Source organism: Pygocentrus nattereri, chromosome 13 (genome assembly GCF_015220715.1).
Source record: "Pygocentrus nattereri isolate fPygNat1 chromosome 13, fPygNat1.pri, whole genome shotgun sequence".
Classification (NCBI taxonomy): Eukaryota; Metazoa; Chordata; class Actinopteri; order Characiformes; family Serrasalmidae; genus Pygocentrus; species Pygocentrus nattereri.
In genome coordinates, this window is record NC_051223.1 from 18384479 (window position 1) to 18405472 (window position 20994).

At 38.9% G+C, this 20994-nt stretch overlaps 1 protein-coding gene and 1 non-coding gene across 2 annotated transcripts; one reads left to right on the forward strand and one right to left on the reverse strand.

Moving 5' to 3' along the window:
* Positions 1-14: 14 nt before the first annotated feature.
* l3mbtl2 (L3MBTL histone methyl-lysine binding protein 2) lies at positions 15-12130 on the reverse strand. Its single transcript, XM_017686056.2, has 18 exons — positions 11942-12130; positions 11330-11765; positions 10495-10651; positions 10059-10192; positions 9194-9296; positions 6087-6163; positions 5818-5935; positions 4698-4832; positions 4498-4586; positions 3905-4154; positions 3158-3234; positions 2954-3058; positions 2684-2831; positions 2242-2324; positions 1894-2128; positions 1518-1565; positions 1131-1322; positions 15-322 (listed from the first exon to the last, which is right to left on the reverse strand). Exons 2-18 carry the CDS (start codon positions 11711-11713, stop codon positions 195-197), a joined length of 2463 nt encoding a protein of 820 aa, XP_017541545.1. The 5' UTR covers positions 11714-11765; positions 11942-12130; the 3' UTR covers positions 15-194.
* Positions 12131-12336: 206 nt separating this feature from the next.
* On the forward strand, positions 12337-12408 carry trnaq-cug. Its single transcript has one exon. It is a non-coding gene; the product is annotated as a tRNA-Gln (tRNA).
* Positions 12409-20994: the final 8586 nt, after the last annotated feature.

A 20994-nucleotide genomic window follows, 5' to 3' on the forward strand; every position in this document is an offset into this window, starting at 1 on the left:
ATGACAAAAAAGGATTGATGGACCTCATTTTAATACTGTACATAGAGATGGAGATAAGCAGTAGTCGGTTGGAAAAAGAACAAGTATACAACATTAATCATAACACAAAGCCATATTATGTATGTGTTTCCCTTTTTTATAGTTCAGAATTGTGTGTAAGCAGACAGAACTGTTCTGATGTAATTTCCTGTGTGTCATGGTGGGCTTTCTTGTTTGAGAGAGGCAAGCGGGGTGAGGGTGCCGTAGATGTCAGGGTCCTCCATGTTATGAGTTATAGGTGTCTCCATCTCAATTTCCTCTACTTTCACTTTTACCGAAATGACTGTACAAAAAAAGAGGATTATTTTAGGATATACAGACATGACAACACCAAACTGTGATGTGATGTGTAAAGCACTGGTTCGGAATGAGCAATACTGAAAAAAATAGATCACAATGCTTCAAGACATTTTCAGAATACATATGACATTTTTTCCCCCAAGGTTTGATAAGTTGGAACAGACACTACGCACCAGCAGTAGCATATTTAAAACATGCTGTCAAACATGACAGTGTATCGCTATATCCCATCAAACAGCTTCAATCTCAGCAATAAAGTAAAAGCTTATAGTGAAGGACAAACACATTTTTAATCCAGCTGTTCAGTGTTAAAGGGGAATTCCAGATTTCTGCATAGTTGACATGTAAAGTTAAGAGTAGTTTGATATTAAATGCCCTGTTCTAGAAAAAACTTGCAGAGTCAGAATTGTTTACAGTTGGTACTGACAGGACCCAGATATCTGAAAAGGTAAGGCTGAAAACTACATTACAGAAAGCTATTATATGTCCATGCTGCTTGATGCCTAACTTTTGTTTTACAATTGTTTTGCAATAAGCTTTTAGTTTAAAACTACTGCTTTTTAAAATCCATTCATGATGGAGTGGTACACGCAGGGCCTTATGAGGCTCCAAACAAAACTTTTTTTTTTTTTTTTTCAGATTTACCACAATTTTATCATTATCAACATTACATATAAAAACCCAGAAGCCACAAGACCATATCATCATATTACCCATCCCTAACACTACTAAGAAGAGAAAAAAAAATAAACAAACATTTATTCTAGAAACAAAACGGTGCTGGTACATACTCTCTTCCTCTGGCTCAGTCTTTAGTTGATTGACATCTGGCATGGTTGGCATCGTGGTAGGCACGTCTTTGGACAGAGATGGCACCTCTAGGGGATGACTAGATGCAGGATGCTCATCTGACTGCACTTGACCACCTTGCTGAGTGGCTTTTGAAGCATCATCACCTGTTTTTTTCCTCCCCGTTCTTCTCCCTGAAATGCAAAGAAATGTAAATTGATCAAAAGGGACAGAAATTGAATTGAAAGAAACTACAAGAACAAAAACAACATAATATAAACATAATCTAGATTAAACAGTTTTCAAATAATGATAACTGTGTCCAACAAAAAGTACAGAAAAAACAATATAGCTAAGAGAAGCAATCGGTAACAAGGAATAAAACATACTCTTTTTCCCCATCCATTTTTTGCTTGGGTTTGGACGCTCCTTTGGTTCTGAGAAAAATAATAAAGTTTGCTGATAATAATTTGTTAAAATGTAAGAGGCTGATATGTTCATTTACATTAGCTTACACTACACATTAGCAGAACATGCAAAAGTTACACTGAAAAAGCAAATATAGCTGACTCATAGATGTAGAAAGGATTAATTAATAGAAGTGAGACAACTATTAATCTGCTGATCCTCCAAGTATTTTAAACATCTTTCCCACTTTCCTCTAACTACTGCTTAAGATGCTTGTTTAAACTTTATGTTTCTTTGGGAACATGAAAACATGATAGGACAGTGATCACCTTGACACTTTTAACACATTCTCTGTACCTGGGCCAATGGGAGGCTGAAGCTGATAACCAGTGAGCTCACACCAGCCCACAGGGTAGATATCAGGGGACTCGCAGTCGACCCACTGGTCAAATTCTGACTCCCAGCCATCAAAGTGCAGCAAGAGTAGCCGGCCCACGCAGCACTGCACCGTGGCCACACAAACCAGCCGAGGCTCCATCAGGTCCACTGCCTCCAGCTTCATGCCTGGGGCAAAACCGTGGCCCACAGGATCCTGTAGGGAATGAGACCAGTGTTAGCTATCAAACTGTGGCTTGTATACACTCAGATTTAAGCAATTAAATCTGAAACTGTGAGTAAAGAAAAATGGAGAGAACAAAACTTTACACTGTTGAATAATCTACGTGGAGCAGCCACAGATCTAGTTTCTTCCAAATACTTGGGCCATGTAAATGTTGCCTGATCATAGCCTAGTGAAGAAGGAAACAATTTCACTTTATGATATACAATACATATAGCAGATCATGCTTTGTATAGAATTGATAAAAATAAGTATATACCTATTTTCCCTTGGAAAACTATGTGCATTTTAATGTACAATTACTGTAATTTTGCTTATTCTAACACAAATCCAAAATAAAACATAAAATGTGGCCCATTTAAAAGTTACAGCACATTTTATGTTTCATTTTTTCCAAATATGTTGAGCTCAGCAAATAAACAGAAAATTCTGCACTAAAATTAGCAACAAAACACATGTGTTCACTTTTCTAAGCTTTCATTTACTAAATATGTTCTATTCTATGCAGAAGAGAAACTCATCACATACCAGGGGGCAGAGTGAGGGGTATGTCATTGTTTTGACAGTACCCTGGAGGTAATATAGCATGTGAGCTGGCATGGTAGCAAAACCAGTCTGAGCCATCACCCATCTCCACACCATCAATACCAACCATGAGGTAGCCATCTAAAAGTACCTGAAAGACCAGAGAAAACTGAGATCAATGCTTAAACAGGTGCAATTAATGTAAAGGTTAAAGGATGCTGTAATGTTATATAGTCCATGACTACAACACCAACATGCATGAATGTGCTGTACCTTTCGAACAGTTGCTACACAGATGTTCCCTAGGTTCAGCGGATCAATTGCCTCCAACTTCATTCCCTCTTCAAAAAAACCTCCCTCAACATAAACAGTTCTTAACTATGAAAAAACGGTAGTAAAACATGGTTCAGTAATTAAGAACTACTAAAACATCAAACATAAGTCAAAAAAGGTGTTACCAAGGGGACAGCCACTGACCTTCTTGAACTGTCTTGGCACACTGTCACAGAAGACCTTACGGAATGTTGGATGACTGCTCATGTCAACAGATTTATCTGTGAGGACAGATTGAATGCATCTATTTGGGGCTGAAAGATTAATCGTTTTCTCATCGAAATTGCACTTTGAAAGATTCCAAGTTTCAAATGGCAAGAGCATATTTGATTATCGCTTACATTACCAACAATTCTGTCTTAACCGTTTCTGAGCGTGGAAAATTAATCTAATAACTTGAAGCTTGTGAACCACCTTTAGAGGAGTCTGATCAAGCAGTTATCTGGCAGTCTGGTGTGCTATGTTCAGTTCTCAAGCTTTGAGCCACAAAAAGTGGATATGATGGGCTTTATGGCCAAAAAAGACCTGGACATCTATAATCACAATTTAAACTGCAACTGAAATACTGGTCAGGAAAATCATAATTAGATATTTTGCTCAAACTGTTCAGCCATGCCTCAATATTTTCTTTCGTTGTTTGTATTTGTACTGTGTGTCTCTAACTATAATGACCAAAAACCTTTAACCATAGAGCTGTTTAGTATCATGTGTGTTACAAATTTGTTGTGCAAATTGTATATAATAGAGACAAATGAAATAAATTGTTGTGTTAGCCAAAAAACAAATCAAAACAAACACCAAAAATTACCAGTCAAGTTTACTTACATTTATTACATATTTATACTTAAAATTCATAGGCAAAATGCTACTCAAACCATTGTCCCTTCTTACCTGTTTCCTTAATCAGATGGCCCACTCTTACAGACCAGTTTATGGGGTGCATAAGGGGGCTCCACATGTGACACCAGAAGTCAGAGAGCACCTCACCGGTGGGTCCCAATCCTGCATCTTCATAGATAAGTCTTAGGCGGCCCCCAATGACAGTGTCCACTACTGCTGTACGTGTTCGGCTAACCAGAGAACGATCCACCACTTCCACACGGACACCCTGTCTGAAAGGGTATTTCATACTTTCTGCCAACTGAGAGAGAGAGAGAGAGAGAGAGAGAGAGAGAGAGAGAGAGAGAGAGAGAGAGAGAGAGAGAGAGAGAGTGTGAGTGTGTGAGTGAGTGAGTGAGTGAGTGAGTGAGTGAGTGAGTGAGTGAGTGAGTGAGTGAGTGAGTGAGTGAGTGAGTGAGTGAGAGAGAAAGCAGATTTTATTGATGTTATAGTAAGATAATGAATTCTTGTTAAACTCATAGGAAATAAACATTTTTTCATTCATTTCAACTTAATAAATGCAGTACTGCAATGGACAAGCAGAGCAGGGAACCAAATTTAATTCAACATAAAAAAAATAAAATAAAAAAAAAGTCTAAAGTTACCTTGACATGAAAATCCACAGGGAGTGTACATGCTCCAACAAGCCTCTTCATCAAATATGATTTCCAATCAGTTATATGGTTGTGGAGTGCTGAGGGAAAAATGAGCCTAACTTCAAGAGTGGCACACACAGCATCTTGTCTTTTCTGTTTGCAGAGTTTTAAGTAATAGGGAATCTATAATGAGACGTTTTCTAACTCACCCTGGGGAGGAACAAGTAGCTTGCTGTTTACTGCACACCAGCCAATGGGATGGACTTCAGCACTGCCCAGGTTACACCAAAAATCATGACTATCATCATTTTCAAAACCTTCATAACGTAAGAGGGCTTTGTAGCCTGTGAGAAAGAGAGAAAAGTATGAAAACATTAAAACGACTCTTCAGAACATAAGTTATTAATTAAAATAAGGATTAAACATCAGCATTTTTATAAAAAAAAAAAAAAAAAAAAAAACACTTTACTGTAAGAAAACAAACAAAAGTGTAAAATCACTCATTCTTAAAGGCCCAGCATTTACTGTCCTGGTGGAGTGCTTAACAGGACTGCTAATGTTTTAAAATATTGCTACACTGCCCCCTATCCACCAATATGGAATTACACTTTATTTCATGTAATATTTGAGGTCATACATAACACTAATTGACTACAGCCAATTCCTACACACCACTGTACTTCACATAGCTAGTACAAGACTGCTCCCATTTTCAAATGTTCAGTATTGGGACGCAAGAGGGAATATAGTCAGTCTCTACATTCAACTCTACATTATGAGCCGCAAACATAATGATTCAAATTTTGTTCTAGGATTGAAGTTACATGCAGTACAAGAGCATTTTACTGTAGACATTTAAAAATTGGGCTCAGTATAGTGCAGGAATTATATCCCATGTCCCAATATCCCATATGGCAGAAAAAAAGTAGAGAAAAAAGAAAAAGGAAAATAGATATATTTATTTTTCATAAATGGTAAAAAAAAAAACTGTGTTGGATCTTTACTCAAACTTCAGTTAAAGTTCTTTTCTTGATTATGCTGCATGTCTTTGTTATCTGACCATGCACAAAAGTTCTATCTTATAAAAAAATATGTAACCTGTTTAACAGTGCATCTCGTTAGATTACTACCCTTGCATAAGAAAATCATGTTAAATTTCCTTTCAATTCTCTATGGACCTCGTATATCTGCCTTCAAGACAATTCAGAGGTGTACATGCTATACAGTAATTTCAGGAGCCGGTCATGTGTTTTAAAATACCATCACCATAAATGCAATCACACTCCTAATTAACTGAATTAAGGCTGACCAAACAGACAAATCCTATACCTGCAAGCCGAATGATGGTGGCGATCCAGTAAACCTTGGTCATCAGAGCAGAGTGAGCATTCAGTACCTCCACTCGCAACCCCACCTCAATGTCCTCCCACTGAGCACAGAGTGGTGCCTGCATGGCCAGTATAACACTCGTATGAGAAGAGTTTGTCCATAATTAGCAAAGTGCCATACTGCTACAATGATATTAGACTGTAAGGCTACACAATAACTGATTGAATTACTGTAGCTTCTTTTTTTTTTCAATATCACAGCAAACTCACATGTCTGAAGCTGGATACTGAGGCAGCGAGGTAGCCATGTTTCTTAAGATAACTGCCCCAATCATAGCCAGAGGACGCTGGTAAAAGGGAAATAAAATACAAATATTTTTGACAATGAAAGTACAACAGAGGGACATGTTCAGCCGAGCTAGATGAAAGAGAAAGAAAAAAAGAAAGAAAAAGCAGAACCAGTACGGCTAACATTTGAATAAAAATACATACAATTATACTTCAATGAAAGGTCTTACTCAATTAAAAGAACAGAGTAAAGAATATACTTGAGTGCAAGTAAAAATTATTGAGATTTAAAAGTCATATATATATATATATATATATATATATATATATATATATATATATATATATATATATATATATATATATATATACACACACACACACACACACACACATACATACATACATACATACATATACATATATACACACACACACACACACACACACACACACACACACATACATACATATATATATAAATAAATCTTTTAACAAATAAAATGTTTGATGTGCAACAATACTGGTCCTTGCACAAAAAACTACAAACCGGATTCCAAAAAAGTTGGGACACTAAACAAATTGTGAATAAAAACTGAATGCAATGATGTGGAGATGGCAAATGTCAATATTTTATTCAGAATAAAACACAAATCACAGATCAAAAGTTTAAACTGAGAGAATGTATCAATTTAAGGGGAAAATATGTTGTTTCAAAATTTCATGGCGTCAACAAATCCCAAAAAAGTGGGGACAAGGCCATTTTCACCACTGTGTGGCATCCCCCCCTTCTTCTTACAACACTCAACAGACGTCTGGGGACAGAGGAGACCAGTTTCTCAAGTTTAAAAATAGGAATGCTCTCCCATTCAAGTCTAATACAGGCCTCTAACTGTTCAATCGTCTTGGGCCTTCTTTGTCGCACCTTCCTCTTTATGATGCGCCAAATGTTCTCTATAGGTGAAAGATCTGGACTGCAGGCTGGCCATTTCAGTACCTGGATCCTTCTCCTACGTAGCCATGATGTTGTGATTACTGGAGAATGTGGCCTGGCATTATCTTGAAAATAAATGCAGGGACTTCCCTGAAAGAGATGACGTCTAGATGGGAGCATATGTTGTTCTAGAACCTGAACATAGTTCTCTGCATTAATGGTGCCTTTCCAGACATGCAAGCTGCCCATGCCACAAGCTCTCATGCAACCTCATACCATCAGTGATGCAGGATTCTGAACGGAGCGTTGATAACAACTTGGGTTATCCTTGTCCTCTCTGGTCCGGATGACATGGTGTCCCAGTGTTCCATAAAGAACTTCAAATCGTGACTCATCTGACCACAGAACAGTCTTCCATTTTGCCACTCTCCATTTTAAATGACCCCTGGCCCAGTGCAAACGTCTGAGCTTGTGGAGCTTGCTTAGAAATGGCTTCCTCTTTGCACTGTAGAGTTTCAGCTGGCAATGGCGGATGGCACAGTGGATTGTGTTCACTGACAATGCTTTCTGGAAGTATTCCTGAGCCCATTCTGTTATTTTCTTGACAGTAGCGTTCCTGTTTGAGGTGCAGTGACGTTTAAGGGCCCGGAGATCACGAGCATCCAGTAGAGTTTTACGGCCTTGACCCTTACGCACAGCGATTGTTCCAGATTCTCTGAATCTTTTGATGTTATGCACGGTTGATGATGATAACTTAAAAGTCTTTGCTATTTTACGCTGGGTAACACCATTCTGGTATTGCTGCACTTTCTGCGCAACAATGGTGGACTTGGTGATCCTCTTACCATCTTGGCTTCTGAGAGACACTGACACTCTGAGAAGCTCTTTTTATACCCAATCATTTTGTCAATTGAGCTAATTAGTGTTAATTGGTTTTCCAGCTGTTCATTATATGCTCAATTTCCTTTTTCCAGCCACTTATTGCTACTTGTCCCAACTTTTTTGGGATTTGTTGACACTGTGAAATTTTGATTCAACATATTTTTCCTTTAAAATGTTACATTGACTCAGATTAAACTTTTGATCTTTCATCTATATTCTATTACGAATAAAATATTGACATTTGCCATCTCCACATCATTGCATTCAGTTTTTATTCACAATTTGTTTAGTGTCCCAACTTTTTTGGAATCCGGTTTGTAATTAGCATAACTGTGATACATTTCACAAATCAATTTTACAATGACATGATTTTGACTAGACGTTTAAAAAAAATTGAATTTCAAATGCACAAAATCTCTGATTGGCACAAGAGATACTGAGGTCTAAATGAAAACATAAGGAGTAAAAAGTATGAGAACTCAATCTCAATGTTGAAGTTTCAAAATTATATCTAATATGGAAGTGGGCAATGTGGCAATATTTTTCATTATCATGATAAATTGTGTTACATTACAATACGCTGCTCTGCTTTTTATCTTTTCATGGATATATTCAGGACTACAAAAACAGTGACAAACTGCATGTTTCTTTACAAAGAAAGTGTTATTACTCCTGTTTACTTTAATACACTGTATTGCATTATATGAAATGTTGAATAAAAATAATTATTCATAGTTTTGATAGTATTTCTTTTTATAAATGTGGCACTACTGATGCATTTTGTCTGTTCGAACTTAACAAATGTACTAAACGTTAACATTTACTAAATATAGAAAAACTAAATATTGTGATGCATATCATGTATTACAGAAATGTCTTAAAATATTGTGATGTAAAGTGTATATATCTTTCAGATCACCCACCCCTGCCAGAATCAGAATCACTTTACTTCACCAAGTATGTTAAACATACAAGGAATTTGTCTTGGTGAGTGCATGACATAACACACAACAGACCAGACAAACACAAATTGTTAACAAATATTTAACTAAAGAACAGATAAAAATACAATAAATAAATAGAATGAAGAGGAAAAAAAAAAGAATTAAAATGTGCGAATGTGAGAGGAGCTCAGAGACATGCAAATAACTGTATATATGCAGATATGAATGTCTTTATAAACGTTGCTATAAAATATAAATCAACTCCAACAACAAACTACAGTTACTCAAGTATTTTCCATTGCTGACTGTAGTTTGTACATGAGTCTCACCATCTTGCCCGGAAGTCGTGCTGCCCTGATGATTTCCTGTTCCTTGTGTCTGAGCTGAAACCCCAGTCTGTGATGCATGAACTTTCCGAGCAGGTGGCCTTCCCTAAGCATGCATGAACACACACAAATATATATTTTTGTATTCATAACCCTACATATTAAAGCGTCCATATCACAATAATTTCTCTCTCTTACAAAATGGAAGTAACACATAAACATTGTTAAAGTTTCAAAACATACCACCCAGTCCATATTCGAAGACTGTTTTTACAGCGTAGTCTGTTTAAAATACACTGTTTCAATGATGTCACGAAAGCCAATGTATTTACATGGGCTCACTTATTCAGCCTACAGCAACTTCCGTCATGAGGTTGGAAAATGGTCACGGAAAAATGAATGATTGCTTTTGGTACACAAAATCCTCAAAGGAAAAAATAAATTACAAGAACAATGCAGTATATGTGCCCTTTAACATTTTAAGGCTGTCACCCCTATAAGTAATTGGAAAATCTATGGATTATTTTGACACTGTATCAATTAATGAGTTTTTTTTTCATTTAGAGAAACAGATCATACACAGTCTTTTAAAGTTCATCTTTTACTTTATTGAAAACGATGAACAAGGAAACTTTTTAAAAGACTTAAAATGCAATCAGACAGGTTTGTTCATCAGGCTATATTTCTTACTGTAAGACAAATCACTAACAGAATTTATAAATATGCATCATCATGTAAACTGCCAACAATGCATTTCATTTCATGTTAATTTTTTTATCATAATGAGAAGCCATTTAAAACATTCAAATGCAAACATTAAAAAAAAAAGCATCACACAATTAATTCTGAGGCAAATCTTTCTGCTCACCTGTAGCCGTGCTAATACAGAGGATTTCTTTGAGTTGGAGGAGAAGGAGCGAGAGCAGGACGCACTGCAGAAGCGCTTGCTCCTGGAGTAGAAGGTACCTCTAGTGCCGGAAATACCACACATCTCACAGACCACTGCATACAGAGAGACAGGTTTGGTTGAAATAAAAGGTGGGAAACATACTTAACACAGAGAAGTAAGCATTTGACCATCTAAAGAAGAACATCTGCACCAGCTTTCCTGAGAAATCTACATTTAGAGGATTAAAAATTGAAACAGGAAGGTTAAACACCTGGAGTTCTGTTGTCATACCATTCATTTATATAAATCTCAGATGGCCCTTGTGCCAATTAATTTCATGTTAGCACTATTTAAAAAAAAACAAACAAAAAAAAACCAAACATGCTCACATAAAACCTTTATTCTTCATTTGTACCTGGTTCATTGCTACGTGCCAACAGGGAGTGTGAGCCAAATGTGGGACTTGTAACCCCTTCTTCATCAGAATGTGCTTTGTTTTCTTCCTCCTCTTCTTCACTCTCTTCCTCTGCAGCATCAGGGTCTGCATCCAAAGGAGCCCCTGTATACTCTGCCTTCATGCAGGAAAAAAGTAAGGAGATATAGTCAGGTTGAACATGTGATGCATACTGAGCTTGCTGAAAAGTGTATTATTAACAAAAGGCTCATATCCTACATTTTCTTGGACTTTCATATTTCCCCTCAAGTCCAGTAATACCATTTGAGTGGGTTTATGGACCAAAATCTGGCACACGGGTCAATGTTAGCATAGTAAAGGATTTTTTTTTATTTCCAAAAGTTAATAATATATAGGCTCTTTAAAAGTAGATAATATGAAAAGCATTACTTTGACATTAGTTTACATGAGGCACTAGACCCCTCTTAAAAAGGTTCTTTAGTAAAGGCAGTGGTTCCATTTAGGACCATGAACACTCAAAGAAGCATTTGCATGCTTAAAAGGTTCTTTGCATACTAGTTAAACGGCTCAACAGATTGATGGAGAATGTGTTGTATATGGTTCTATATAGGGCCTTTTTGAAAATGGTTCTAAATAGAAACACACAGAAACACATTTTCCAACTGAAGAACCATTAAACCATGCAAAGAACCATTTTAACATGCAAATGGTTCTTTGAGTGTGCATGGCCCTATATAGAAACACTGTCTTTACTAAAGACCCCTTGAACAACCATCTTTTTCCTTAGTGACAGCTAATGTGGTGCTGAGCTGAGAGAGGTTTGACCTGTACTCACTGTCTCAGTGCTCTGGGGCTCTGTTGCTGTGCTGATGGTGCTCATGCCTTGTTTCTTTTTCTTTGGGCTGCACGACATGCAGCCTGACCCATCACAGTTACTGCAAGGCCGCCGGATGAAAATAGTGGGAACAGCTCCTTCCCTCAGTTTGAGGCCCTTGAACCCCATCGTTTTGGCCACTGCAGCGGATCTAGGCTCAAAGCAGTCTTTGCTGAAGTGTTCAGAGCACAAGAAAGAGAGGCCTTTAGCAAACCATTTCCTTCTAGTTCTCTGGACCTGCTTTTCCCATTTGCGAAAGTCAACGGGGTCCTTGGGAAATCTGAACATGGTAACATTGTCCTTGTGGGTCTTCCCACATCCGTATGCCGCACAGCAGTTAGGCATCGTCTCCTCCTCAGTTTCCCAGTGATGCAGTATGTCCTTTCCAAAACAGCTTCTGTTAAACAGCAGGTAGTGTTACTTGTCTTAAAGCAATCAATGCCTCAGCAAACATGTCTTGTGCGAAAATATAGCTAACTTCCACTTACTTTACTGAAGCCAGCACTGAAAAACTAGATAAATGCAGATATCCTGCCGGTTTCACACACACACAGCTCACAAGCTCAAACTTACTCTGCTGTTCACATCAAGTAAGGCCTCCCAGGTAATATTAAGTTGCATTCAAAGCAGTAAACAGGTCCAAAAAACAACTTCCAGCACAAACAGTTCACTCATAACGCGGCCCGAAAGAAAACCCATCCACAAAATCCCTCCCTCCACTTCTCCGCTTCCTTGTGGAAAATGGACTGAACGCAGAAAGGCGCATTACTGCCATCGAGTGGAGACAAATAAAGAAGCGTGTAGGTAACTATTCTTTACGTGTCTGTAGCTGCACGTCGGCATCGAAAGAACATTTCTATACCACGCGGTGAGACCTCTCAAAGATCTAACAGAAATCTGTACTACTTAAACTTAGACGTAGCTCATGCTGTCTATAAATGCAGTACTCTCCTAAGGGTTAGCTAAGTGGTTCCATGGTGTAATGGTTAGCACTCTGGACTCTGAATCCAGCGATCCGAGTTCAAATCTCGGTGGAACCTGACATTTTTCTCTGAAACACCCACAGGTCACACAACCTGTGTGGGTTTTCACGATCAAAGCCCCATACAATCGACTGTGTTGTCAAGTCAGTGTTGCTTTTTTTTTTTTATCAAACTATCACAAATTACTTTCCTCGTAGTTCCAAAGACCAGTAAGAAAAATAAAACTTAATAAAAAGGTACAAGACACAATCATTACGCTCCAGCAGGGACCTGGCAGGCCATATCATGGATTTCCATGAAACAAAAACTTAAACTAAACTGAACTTCAGCATTTCAAATCTGTGCTCCAAAAAGTGAGTTAACCGTGTACAGAGCTAGTATTTTAACTAGGTATAACAGAACACTAATAATGCTGTTCTCTTTAAATCAACTAGTTTTATGTTAATACATTCTCAAGGCGATTTCTTTGTAGAGTTAAACCTATTCATGTATGTATGTAATTTGTGAAGCTACATCATGTGCTCAAAACCAGAACATTAACTAGAAATAGTAGTAGTTAGCAAAAATCCATTTGGAGGCCTCCTGGATACTTTTGATTCTTGTTTTGTGCCTCTGCAAGAATTTTGAACGTAATAAATCCCTTGCAGGTTTTCAGGGGCATGTTAGTCAAATATTGTCCAAAACAATAATTACACTGCAGGTATCACTTTGCATGTCAAAGAGACATAAAGGGACATAGACTCTAAATTCAGCTAAAATGATTTTGAATCTGACTGAAAGGTTAAGATACAAAGATACTACACGTTGACATAAAATGTAGACCCTTTGAAAAAAGAATCTGTGAGAGGTTATTAACATGAAACCAGTTGATTTAAAGATAAATATTGCTCATATTGCTATAATTACACCCAGTATTTCTTATAGAAGTTAAACAATTTAGTGCACAGCTTTGAAATTCTGCATGGCTGCATGTATTAAATAAAAGTGTTTGCTTTAATATTTAGTGTAGAATGGCCTAAATGTAAGTTCGTACCTGTATCTGATCATAACACCAAAGTACAAATCAGTGCCAGAGTCCAAATGGAGTTGGAGTCATGTATGGGTCATGTAAAGTGGCCATATTTGCCATAATCTGAAAAAGAAAACAAGAATGATTTCTTGTGGGACGTTGAGAAAAGGAAAACAAGGAAAAGTGCCATTATGTGGGTGACAAAAGATGACAAAAGCTTCAATCAAACAGACTGCTCAATGGGCTAGTGTTTCATTAAGAACAGTAATTAAAGAGAAATCTGTGTCTAGAGCTATAAGAAGGACATCAGCAAATCTGCTTGCGCATTTATGCAATATGTAAGGAAAAACAGAAGAGAGGCACATTATAATAAGTTTGCAGTGCATAAACCACTCATTGCTAGGTCGAATGCACATCAAATGGCTCTCTTATATTGGGGAGGTGGTATTTTGCTGATATGGTTTGGGTCCATTTGTCCCATTTTGAAGTTTTTCAGACTGTTCACCTGTACCTTGTTCTAAAATGTCTTGTTTTGAGTAGACTTTTTTAAGGTGACAATTCCTCTATCAATGAAATGAGTCTTTGAATGGTTTAATGTGAATGAAGAAGATGTAAGTAATATGTTATGGCCTTCACAGTCACCAAATCTCAATTCAATTGAACACTTACAGGGGTTTGTTAACTGTTATGTAAGACAGTGCTCTCCACCACTATCATCAAAACACTAAGTGAGGGAATATCTTTAAGAAGAATGGTTCTCAGTCCCTTCAGTATAGCTCCAGAGTCTTGTAGAATCTATGCCAAAGTGCGCTGAAGCAGCTCTGGCAGCTAGTGACTGCCCAACTCCATACCATATGGTGATTTTTACTCACGATAGAAGTCTCCATTTTATTTTTTATAATCAACGTAACTGGGCAAAGCCCTGCCCCACACCCTGTCCTATTGGTTAACATATGAATATGTCAGAGTGTGTGCCATGAAAAGTTTAACTTTGGTGAATTTTTTTGACAGACATCCTTTTGCGTTGACATCTGCTGTCAGTCAACGCATCTTTGTAATCAAGAGGTGTTTTTTTTCAAATACAAAAACGTCTTTATGAATGTGGCCTTATTGTACTTTGTACTTGTAACTGTTGAGCTGAACTGGGTGTGTTTGTGGAGGAAAATGAGCAAACTCTGGAGGAATCCAGGACTGGAGTAATTAATCCCCACCACTTTAATGTATTGTAATTAAAACAAGTTTAAATTAATTACTCTGTTAAGCACTTTGAAGTATTTTGTGTGTGAAAATTTGATATATAAATAAAATTGCTTTATCTTGCTTTACCCCTGGACTAAATATGCTCATTTCTAATCTTGTCCATCTTTGTCACTCCCAACGAAAATCTCAGCATCTTCATCTCCGCCACCTCCAGCTCAGCCTCCTGTCTTTTAGACAGAGCCACAGTCTCCAAACCATACATCATAGCAGGACGCACTACTGTCTTGTAAACCTTCCCTTTCACTCTTGCTGCTATCCTTCTGTCACACATCAGCCCTGACACCCGTTTCCACCCACTCCATCCTGCCTGCACCCTCTTCTTCACCTCTTTTCTACACTGTCCCTTGCACTGGATGGTTGACCCAAGATATTTGAAGTCATCCACCTTTACGACCTCTACTCCTTGCATCTTCACCTTTCCACCTGCCAAACCTCCACCTCTCCAGATTCTCTTCCACCTCTTCTCTACTCTCACCACAAATTACAATGTCATCTGCAAACATCATGGTCCATGGAGTCTCCTGCCTGACCTCATCTGCCAACCTTTCCATCACTATTGCAAACAAGAAGGGGCTCAAAGCTGATCCCTGATGTAACCCCACCTTCACCTTGAAACCATTTGTCACTCCAACTGCAAACCTCACTACTGTCTCACTATCCTCATACATGTCCTGCACCACCCTAACATACTTTTCAGCTACACCTGACTTCCTCATACGGTACCACTGTATTGCATCTGTGGTACTCTTTCTGGGCATGAAACCAAACTGCTGCTCACTGATCTGAACCTCTTGCCTTAGCCTTGCTTCAACAACTCTTTCCCATACCTTCATGATGTGGCTCATCAACTTTATACCTCTGTAGTTACAGCAGCTCTGCACATCACCCTTGTTCTTAAAAATGGGGACCAGTACACTGCTTCTCCACTCATCAGGCAGGTTTTGCTAAAAAAGTGTTATTAAATAAATCCCATAAACATCATGGGAAAAACTCTGCTGTATGTAATTCATACTTAATCCACACTGTTCCTCTCTGTTACTGGCAATTTCTTAATATAATTCTTCTGTTAATACGTTCCCTGAAAATGTTTTGCTCTCATTGCTTGCTTTAATCCACTGCTGCTCCCACAATCCCTTCAGCACAAGTTCTGTTCAAAAATCATGCTAAGCTTATCACTTGCAAACATATCCACTACTGAGGAAACTGACCAGCCTCATCATCCTTTACAAGAGCTCAGTAACACTGAGAAAAACAACTGGCTTATCCCAATGAGTCTGTTTGCACAGTGCATTAATTTGTGTTTTGTGTCTGGATCGTATGGATTTAGCTTGATTCCATTTACACTTTTCACTAAAATGCATCCCCAGTGTGACCACATGAGATCTGATTGTACTTTTCACACATAAAAAGCACATCAACACTTGTGTCATTTACACTTTAATTGTGTCTACTTTTTCCCTATTACGATATGAGTGGACAAGCTTGGCTTGGACACTTTTGTTGGCCCAGAGTGCAAAGAAGGCTGTGGGTTTAGAGAACTCTAGCATTCATTTTCTCTCCTGCTAGACAGCAGACATATTTCCATACACATAATTCTATACAGTATTGAAAACACATTCCATTTACACTTGTGTTAAATGTGGTCAAGATCTATATCTGACCACCTCTGAATGTGGTTTGATGCGATCTGGGCGTGTTCACCGCTCGCTTTTCATGCAGTCAAGGGAACTCTTAACATGATCTGATAACCAAAAACTGATGCAAGGTCCAAACAGGCTCATTGGTTTATCCGTCTACTCAGCCTTTAGCAGGAACTTCAATATTTGTAAAGAAGCCATCTGTTTATTTTATTTTCAGAGTCACTGAGAAGGTCTCAGTACACTTCTTGTTAATGGTGGACAGTAAGTAGTTTTTTGTGTATCTGTACTTTACTAAAGTATTTAAATTTTGGGCGACTTTTTACATTCACTCAGCTACATTTTGCAAAATCTGTCGTTCCTTTCAGTTTATGTGTGCATAAAAATGTAACGTCAAAGAAGAGTGAAGCCAGAACACACTTAGTTTTAAATTAGGCAACACTTTTTTAATCCCACAAACAGGGAAAATCCTCCTCCGCATTTAACCCATCTGAGAAGTGAAACACCACATACACACTCACTAGGGGGCAGTGAGCACACTTGCCCAGATTGGTGGGCAGCCCTACGCACAGCACCTGGGGAGTTGGGTGTGGTTAGGTGTCTTGCTCAAAAACACCTCAGTCATGGACTGTCAGCACTGGGGATCAAACAGACAACATTCTGGTCACAGGGCCAATTTTGGGAGAGTCTATTCAGCATAAATGATGGAACTAACCTAACTTTGTGTAAATAGACCACAATACAGAAATATGTACTCGTATGCAGTTATGATTGATGTGTCTTTTTTACAAATTTACACAAACATTATTCTAAGTTGCAAAAAAATCTTAAACTAAAACTTTCCTTGTTTGCAAAGTTATTTCAGAGCCACTCAGTTCTACCTAATGGAAACTGATTGCCTTCAGTGTTTTGTGCTTATGATATTATAAAATTATATTAATACACACACACACACACACACATTTTCTTAGCCGCTTCTCCCTCAGGGTTGCGGGGGGTGAGAGGTGCTGGAGCCTATCCCAGCTGTCATCAGGCATAATACACCCTGGACAGGTTATATTAATATATTTAAAGATAATTTTGTTTGTTTTAGGAAATATGCTTGGAACAAGCAAAATGATCTGGCAACATGGTGAATTAATTTACAGAGTAACACGGAGTAGTGATGAGTAATGAGATTTTTTTTCCAAGCAACTAGCAAAGTGATTTTTTTTTTTTTGTAGAGTAATTACACTAGAGCTGTCTAAACCAACATTAACATTAGTGTTACGTACCATCTGCTGAGTCTGTGCAGGACTGAAGTTAGCTTTGGTAGTGCAGCGACAACTTTTCTACCTTTTTTTGCATTTTTCTGCTGGATTTCAGTAGATTTTCTCATTCAACACCCAGAAAATCAGAGAGAGAAACTGTATGTAGAAAATGTAGTACACTTAACTGTCTCGTGTGTCTGTGTGTGTGTGTGTGTGTGTGTATATATATATATATATATATATATATATATATATATATATATATACGTGTGTGTGTGTGTGTGTGTGTGTGTGGACTCAAATGTAAATCTCAGTATTGAATAACAATGAATAATAATAATAATAATAATAATAAGCAAAATTTATCATTTTTTAACTTACCTCTTTACAAGACTTACATGACATAATTCACTCATTGTGTGACTTAATGTACAGTATATCATTTTTATGGCTAAATAAGTTGACTTGATGGGGGACATCACAATTCAAGCACACAGATAAATTATTCATTATAAATTTTAATTTTTTTTTGTTAAATTTAATTTTTTGCTGTTAATGTGGAAAGAGATATACATCAAAGCAAGGCAAATGTTTTATATTAATACAACTTTTATTTAGTCATATTTGAGAAGAAAGTTCAATGACTCTATATTCAGACATGTAAAATTGGCTGAAAAAAAAATTAAATAAAAAGCATGTACTTTCCACTTGCAAAAGAAACTGTGAATGAGCCCTTAAAGGAGAATTCCACCATTTGTAATAAGTTTCTGCATCATTAAATCATTAATAGAATAGAATAGAATAGAATAGAATGCCTTTATTGTCACTATACACAGTACAATGAGATTAAAAGCTCCATCTCAGTGCAAGCACACAATGTAAACAAATGACACAGAATAGAATGGGGAGGGGTTGTGCACAGTTCTATGCGTTTTGTATATATGTGTATATATGTATATGAAATAAATATAGAAACAAAATAGAAAACTATGTTTTTACAAGATGTAAATATGGAGATATTTACAGCTGTATTGTATGTCACTACATATTGCACATTACTAAATATTGCACATATTCCAGTATAATTGCACATGTACAGTATGATTGCACATTTCCGTATGCAGAGTATTGCACAGTAGCTGGTAATGGAGTCTGGGAATAGACAGGTATGTAGGTGGGTAATGGAAGTCTGGGGATAGACTATCAGTGCATCTGTGAGTTGAGAAGTGTTATTGCTTTTGGGAAAAAACTGTACTTGAGTCTGTTTGTCCTTGATCTGATGCATCTGTACCGCCTTCCTGAGGGCAACAGGTCAAACAGTACAGATCCGGGGTGCGAGCTGTCCATTGTGATGCGTTTTGCTCTGCTGACGCAGCGGGAGGTGTAGATGTCCATCAGGGATGGGAGAGGGCAGCCAATAATCTTCTGTGCTGTCTTTACTACCCTCTGAAGCCTCTCCCTGTCTGCCATGGTGCAGCTGCCATACCACACTGTGATACAATACGTCAGCAGGCTCTCGATGGAAGAGCGGTAGAAGGTCAGCAGCAGGTTGGAATCCAGGTTGTGCTTCCTGAGGACTCTCAGGAAGTATAGTCGCTGCTGAGCCTTCTTGATGACAGCTGTGATGTTGTCTGTCCAGGTGATGTCGGTTGAGATTTGGACTCCGAGGAACTGGAAGGTGCGGACCCTCTCCACACACTCGCCGTTGATGGACAGGGGGTCTGGGTCAGTGCTGTGCTTCCTGAAGTCAACTATGATCTCTTTTGTTTTCTTGGTGTTCAGAGCCAGGTTATTCTCTGAACACCAAGCTGCCAACTTCAGGACCTCCTTCCTGTAGGCTGTCTCGTCTCCTTCTGAGATGAGTCCGACCACTGTGGTATCGTCAGCAAACTTGACAATGAGGTCGCCCGTAGGCCGGACTGCAGTCATGGGTGTAGAGGCAGTACAGGAGGGGGCTCAGCACACAGCCTTGTGGTGAGCCGGTGCTAAGCATACGAGTGGAGGAGAGGTGGAGGCCAAGTCTCACAGTTTGGGGCCGGTCAGTGAGAAAGTTCTTGATCCAGGCACATGTGAGGGGGGGAGTCTGAGGGTGCCCAGTTTGGTGATAAGAATGTCTGGGATGATTGTGTTGAAAGCCGAGCTGTAGTCCACAAAGAGCATTCGGACGTAGCTGTGCTGCTGCTCCAGGTGGCTCAGTGCAAAGTGGAGAGCTGCTGCTATGGCGTCCTCTGTTGACCTGTTTGCACGGTATGCAAACTGGTGGGGGTCGAAGTCTGGGGGCAGAGAGTCTTTGATGTGCTGAAGTACCAGTCGTTCGAAGCACTTCATGATTACCGGTGTGAGGGCCACAGGGCGATAATCATTAAGGTTGGTGATGGTAGACTTTTTCGGCACTGATATGACTGTGGCTGACTTCAGGCAGGGCGGGATGATGGCTTGGGTCAGGGAGAGATTGAAGATCTTGGTGAAGGTGAGGGCGAGCTGGTGGGCACACGTTTTGAGCACCTTGCCGGGTACTCCATCAGGACCAGCAGCCTTTTTGGGTTTCACTGCCAGGAGCACCCGTCTGACATTGCGCTCCTGTACAGTGAGTGGAGTGGTGTGGAAGCCGGGTGGGGGTGGAGGTCAGGCAGGAGCAGAAGAGTGCTGCTGAGATGCATCAAAGCGAGCAAAGAAGCAGTTTAGCTCCTCTGCCAACGGTGCACTCAGTACTCCTGCTGTCACATCACAGCCTCTGAAGTTTGTGATGTTCTGTATGCACTGCCACACCTCCCGTGAGTTGTTGCTGGACATGTGGGACTCTATTTTCCTCTTGTAGTCCGCCTTGGCTTTTTTAATCCCTCTCTTCAGGTCAGCTCGAGCAGCGCTGTACATAGCTCTGTCGCCTGACCTGAAGGCGGCGTCACGGGCTCTGAGGAGAGAGCGGACCTGGCTGGTCATCCATGGTTTCTGGTTTGGGTAAACCCGGATGATATTGTCCACAGTCACATTTCCGATGCAGAACTTGATATAGTCCAGCACCGTTCCTGTGAATGTTTCCAGCTCCTGGTGTTCAAACAAGTCCCAGTCTGTCTGTTCAAAGCAGTCCTGTAGTTTTGAGAGTGCATTGTCAGGCCAGGTTGTAACAGTCTTTATGGTGGGCCTGGTTCTGCGCCGTAGGGGGGTGTAGTTTGGGGAGAGCAGAAGGGAAAGATGGTCTGACTGTCCGAGGTGGGGGAGGGGTATGGCTCTAAGATGTCAAAGTGGTTTGATGAGAAATGCTGAAGACTTTAATATCACTAAAAGTTTCCTCACAGAAAGTTATTACATGTAATGCTAACAAAAACATTGCATGATGCCTGAGACATTTTTACAATTTTGAGAAGAGGTACATGCAGGTTGTTGTAAAGCAAAATAGTTCCCAAAGAAAACCTTTTTTTCCAATTTCCCACAATTTTACCATCATCAACATATTATATATATATATATATATATATATATATATACA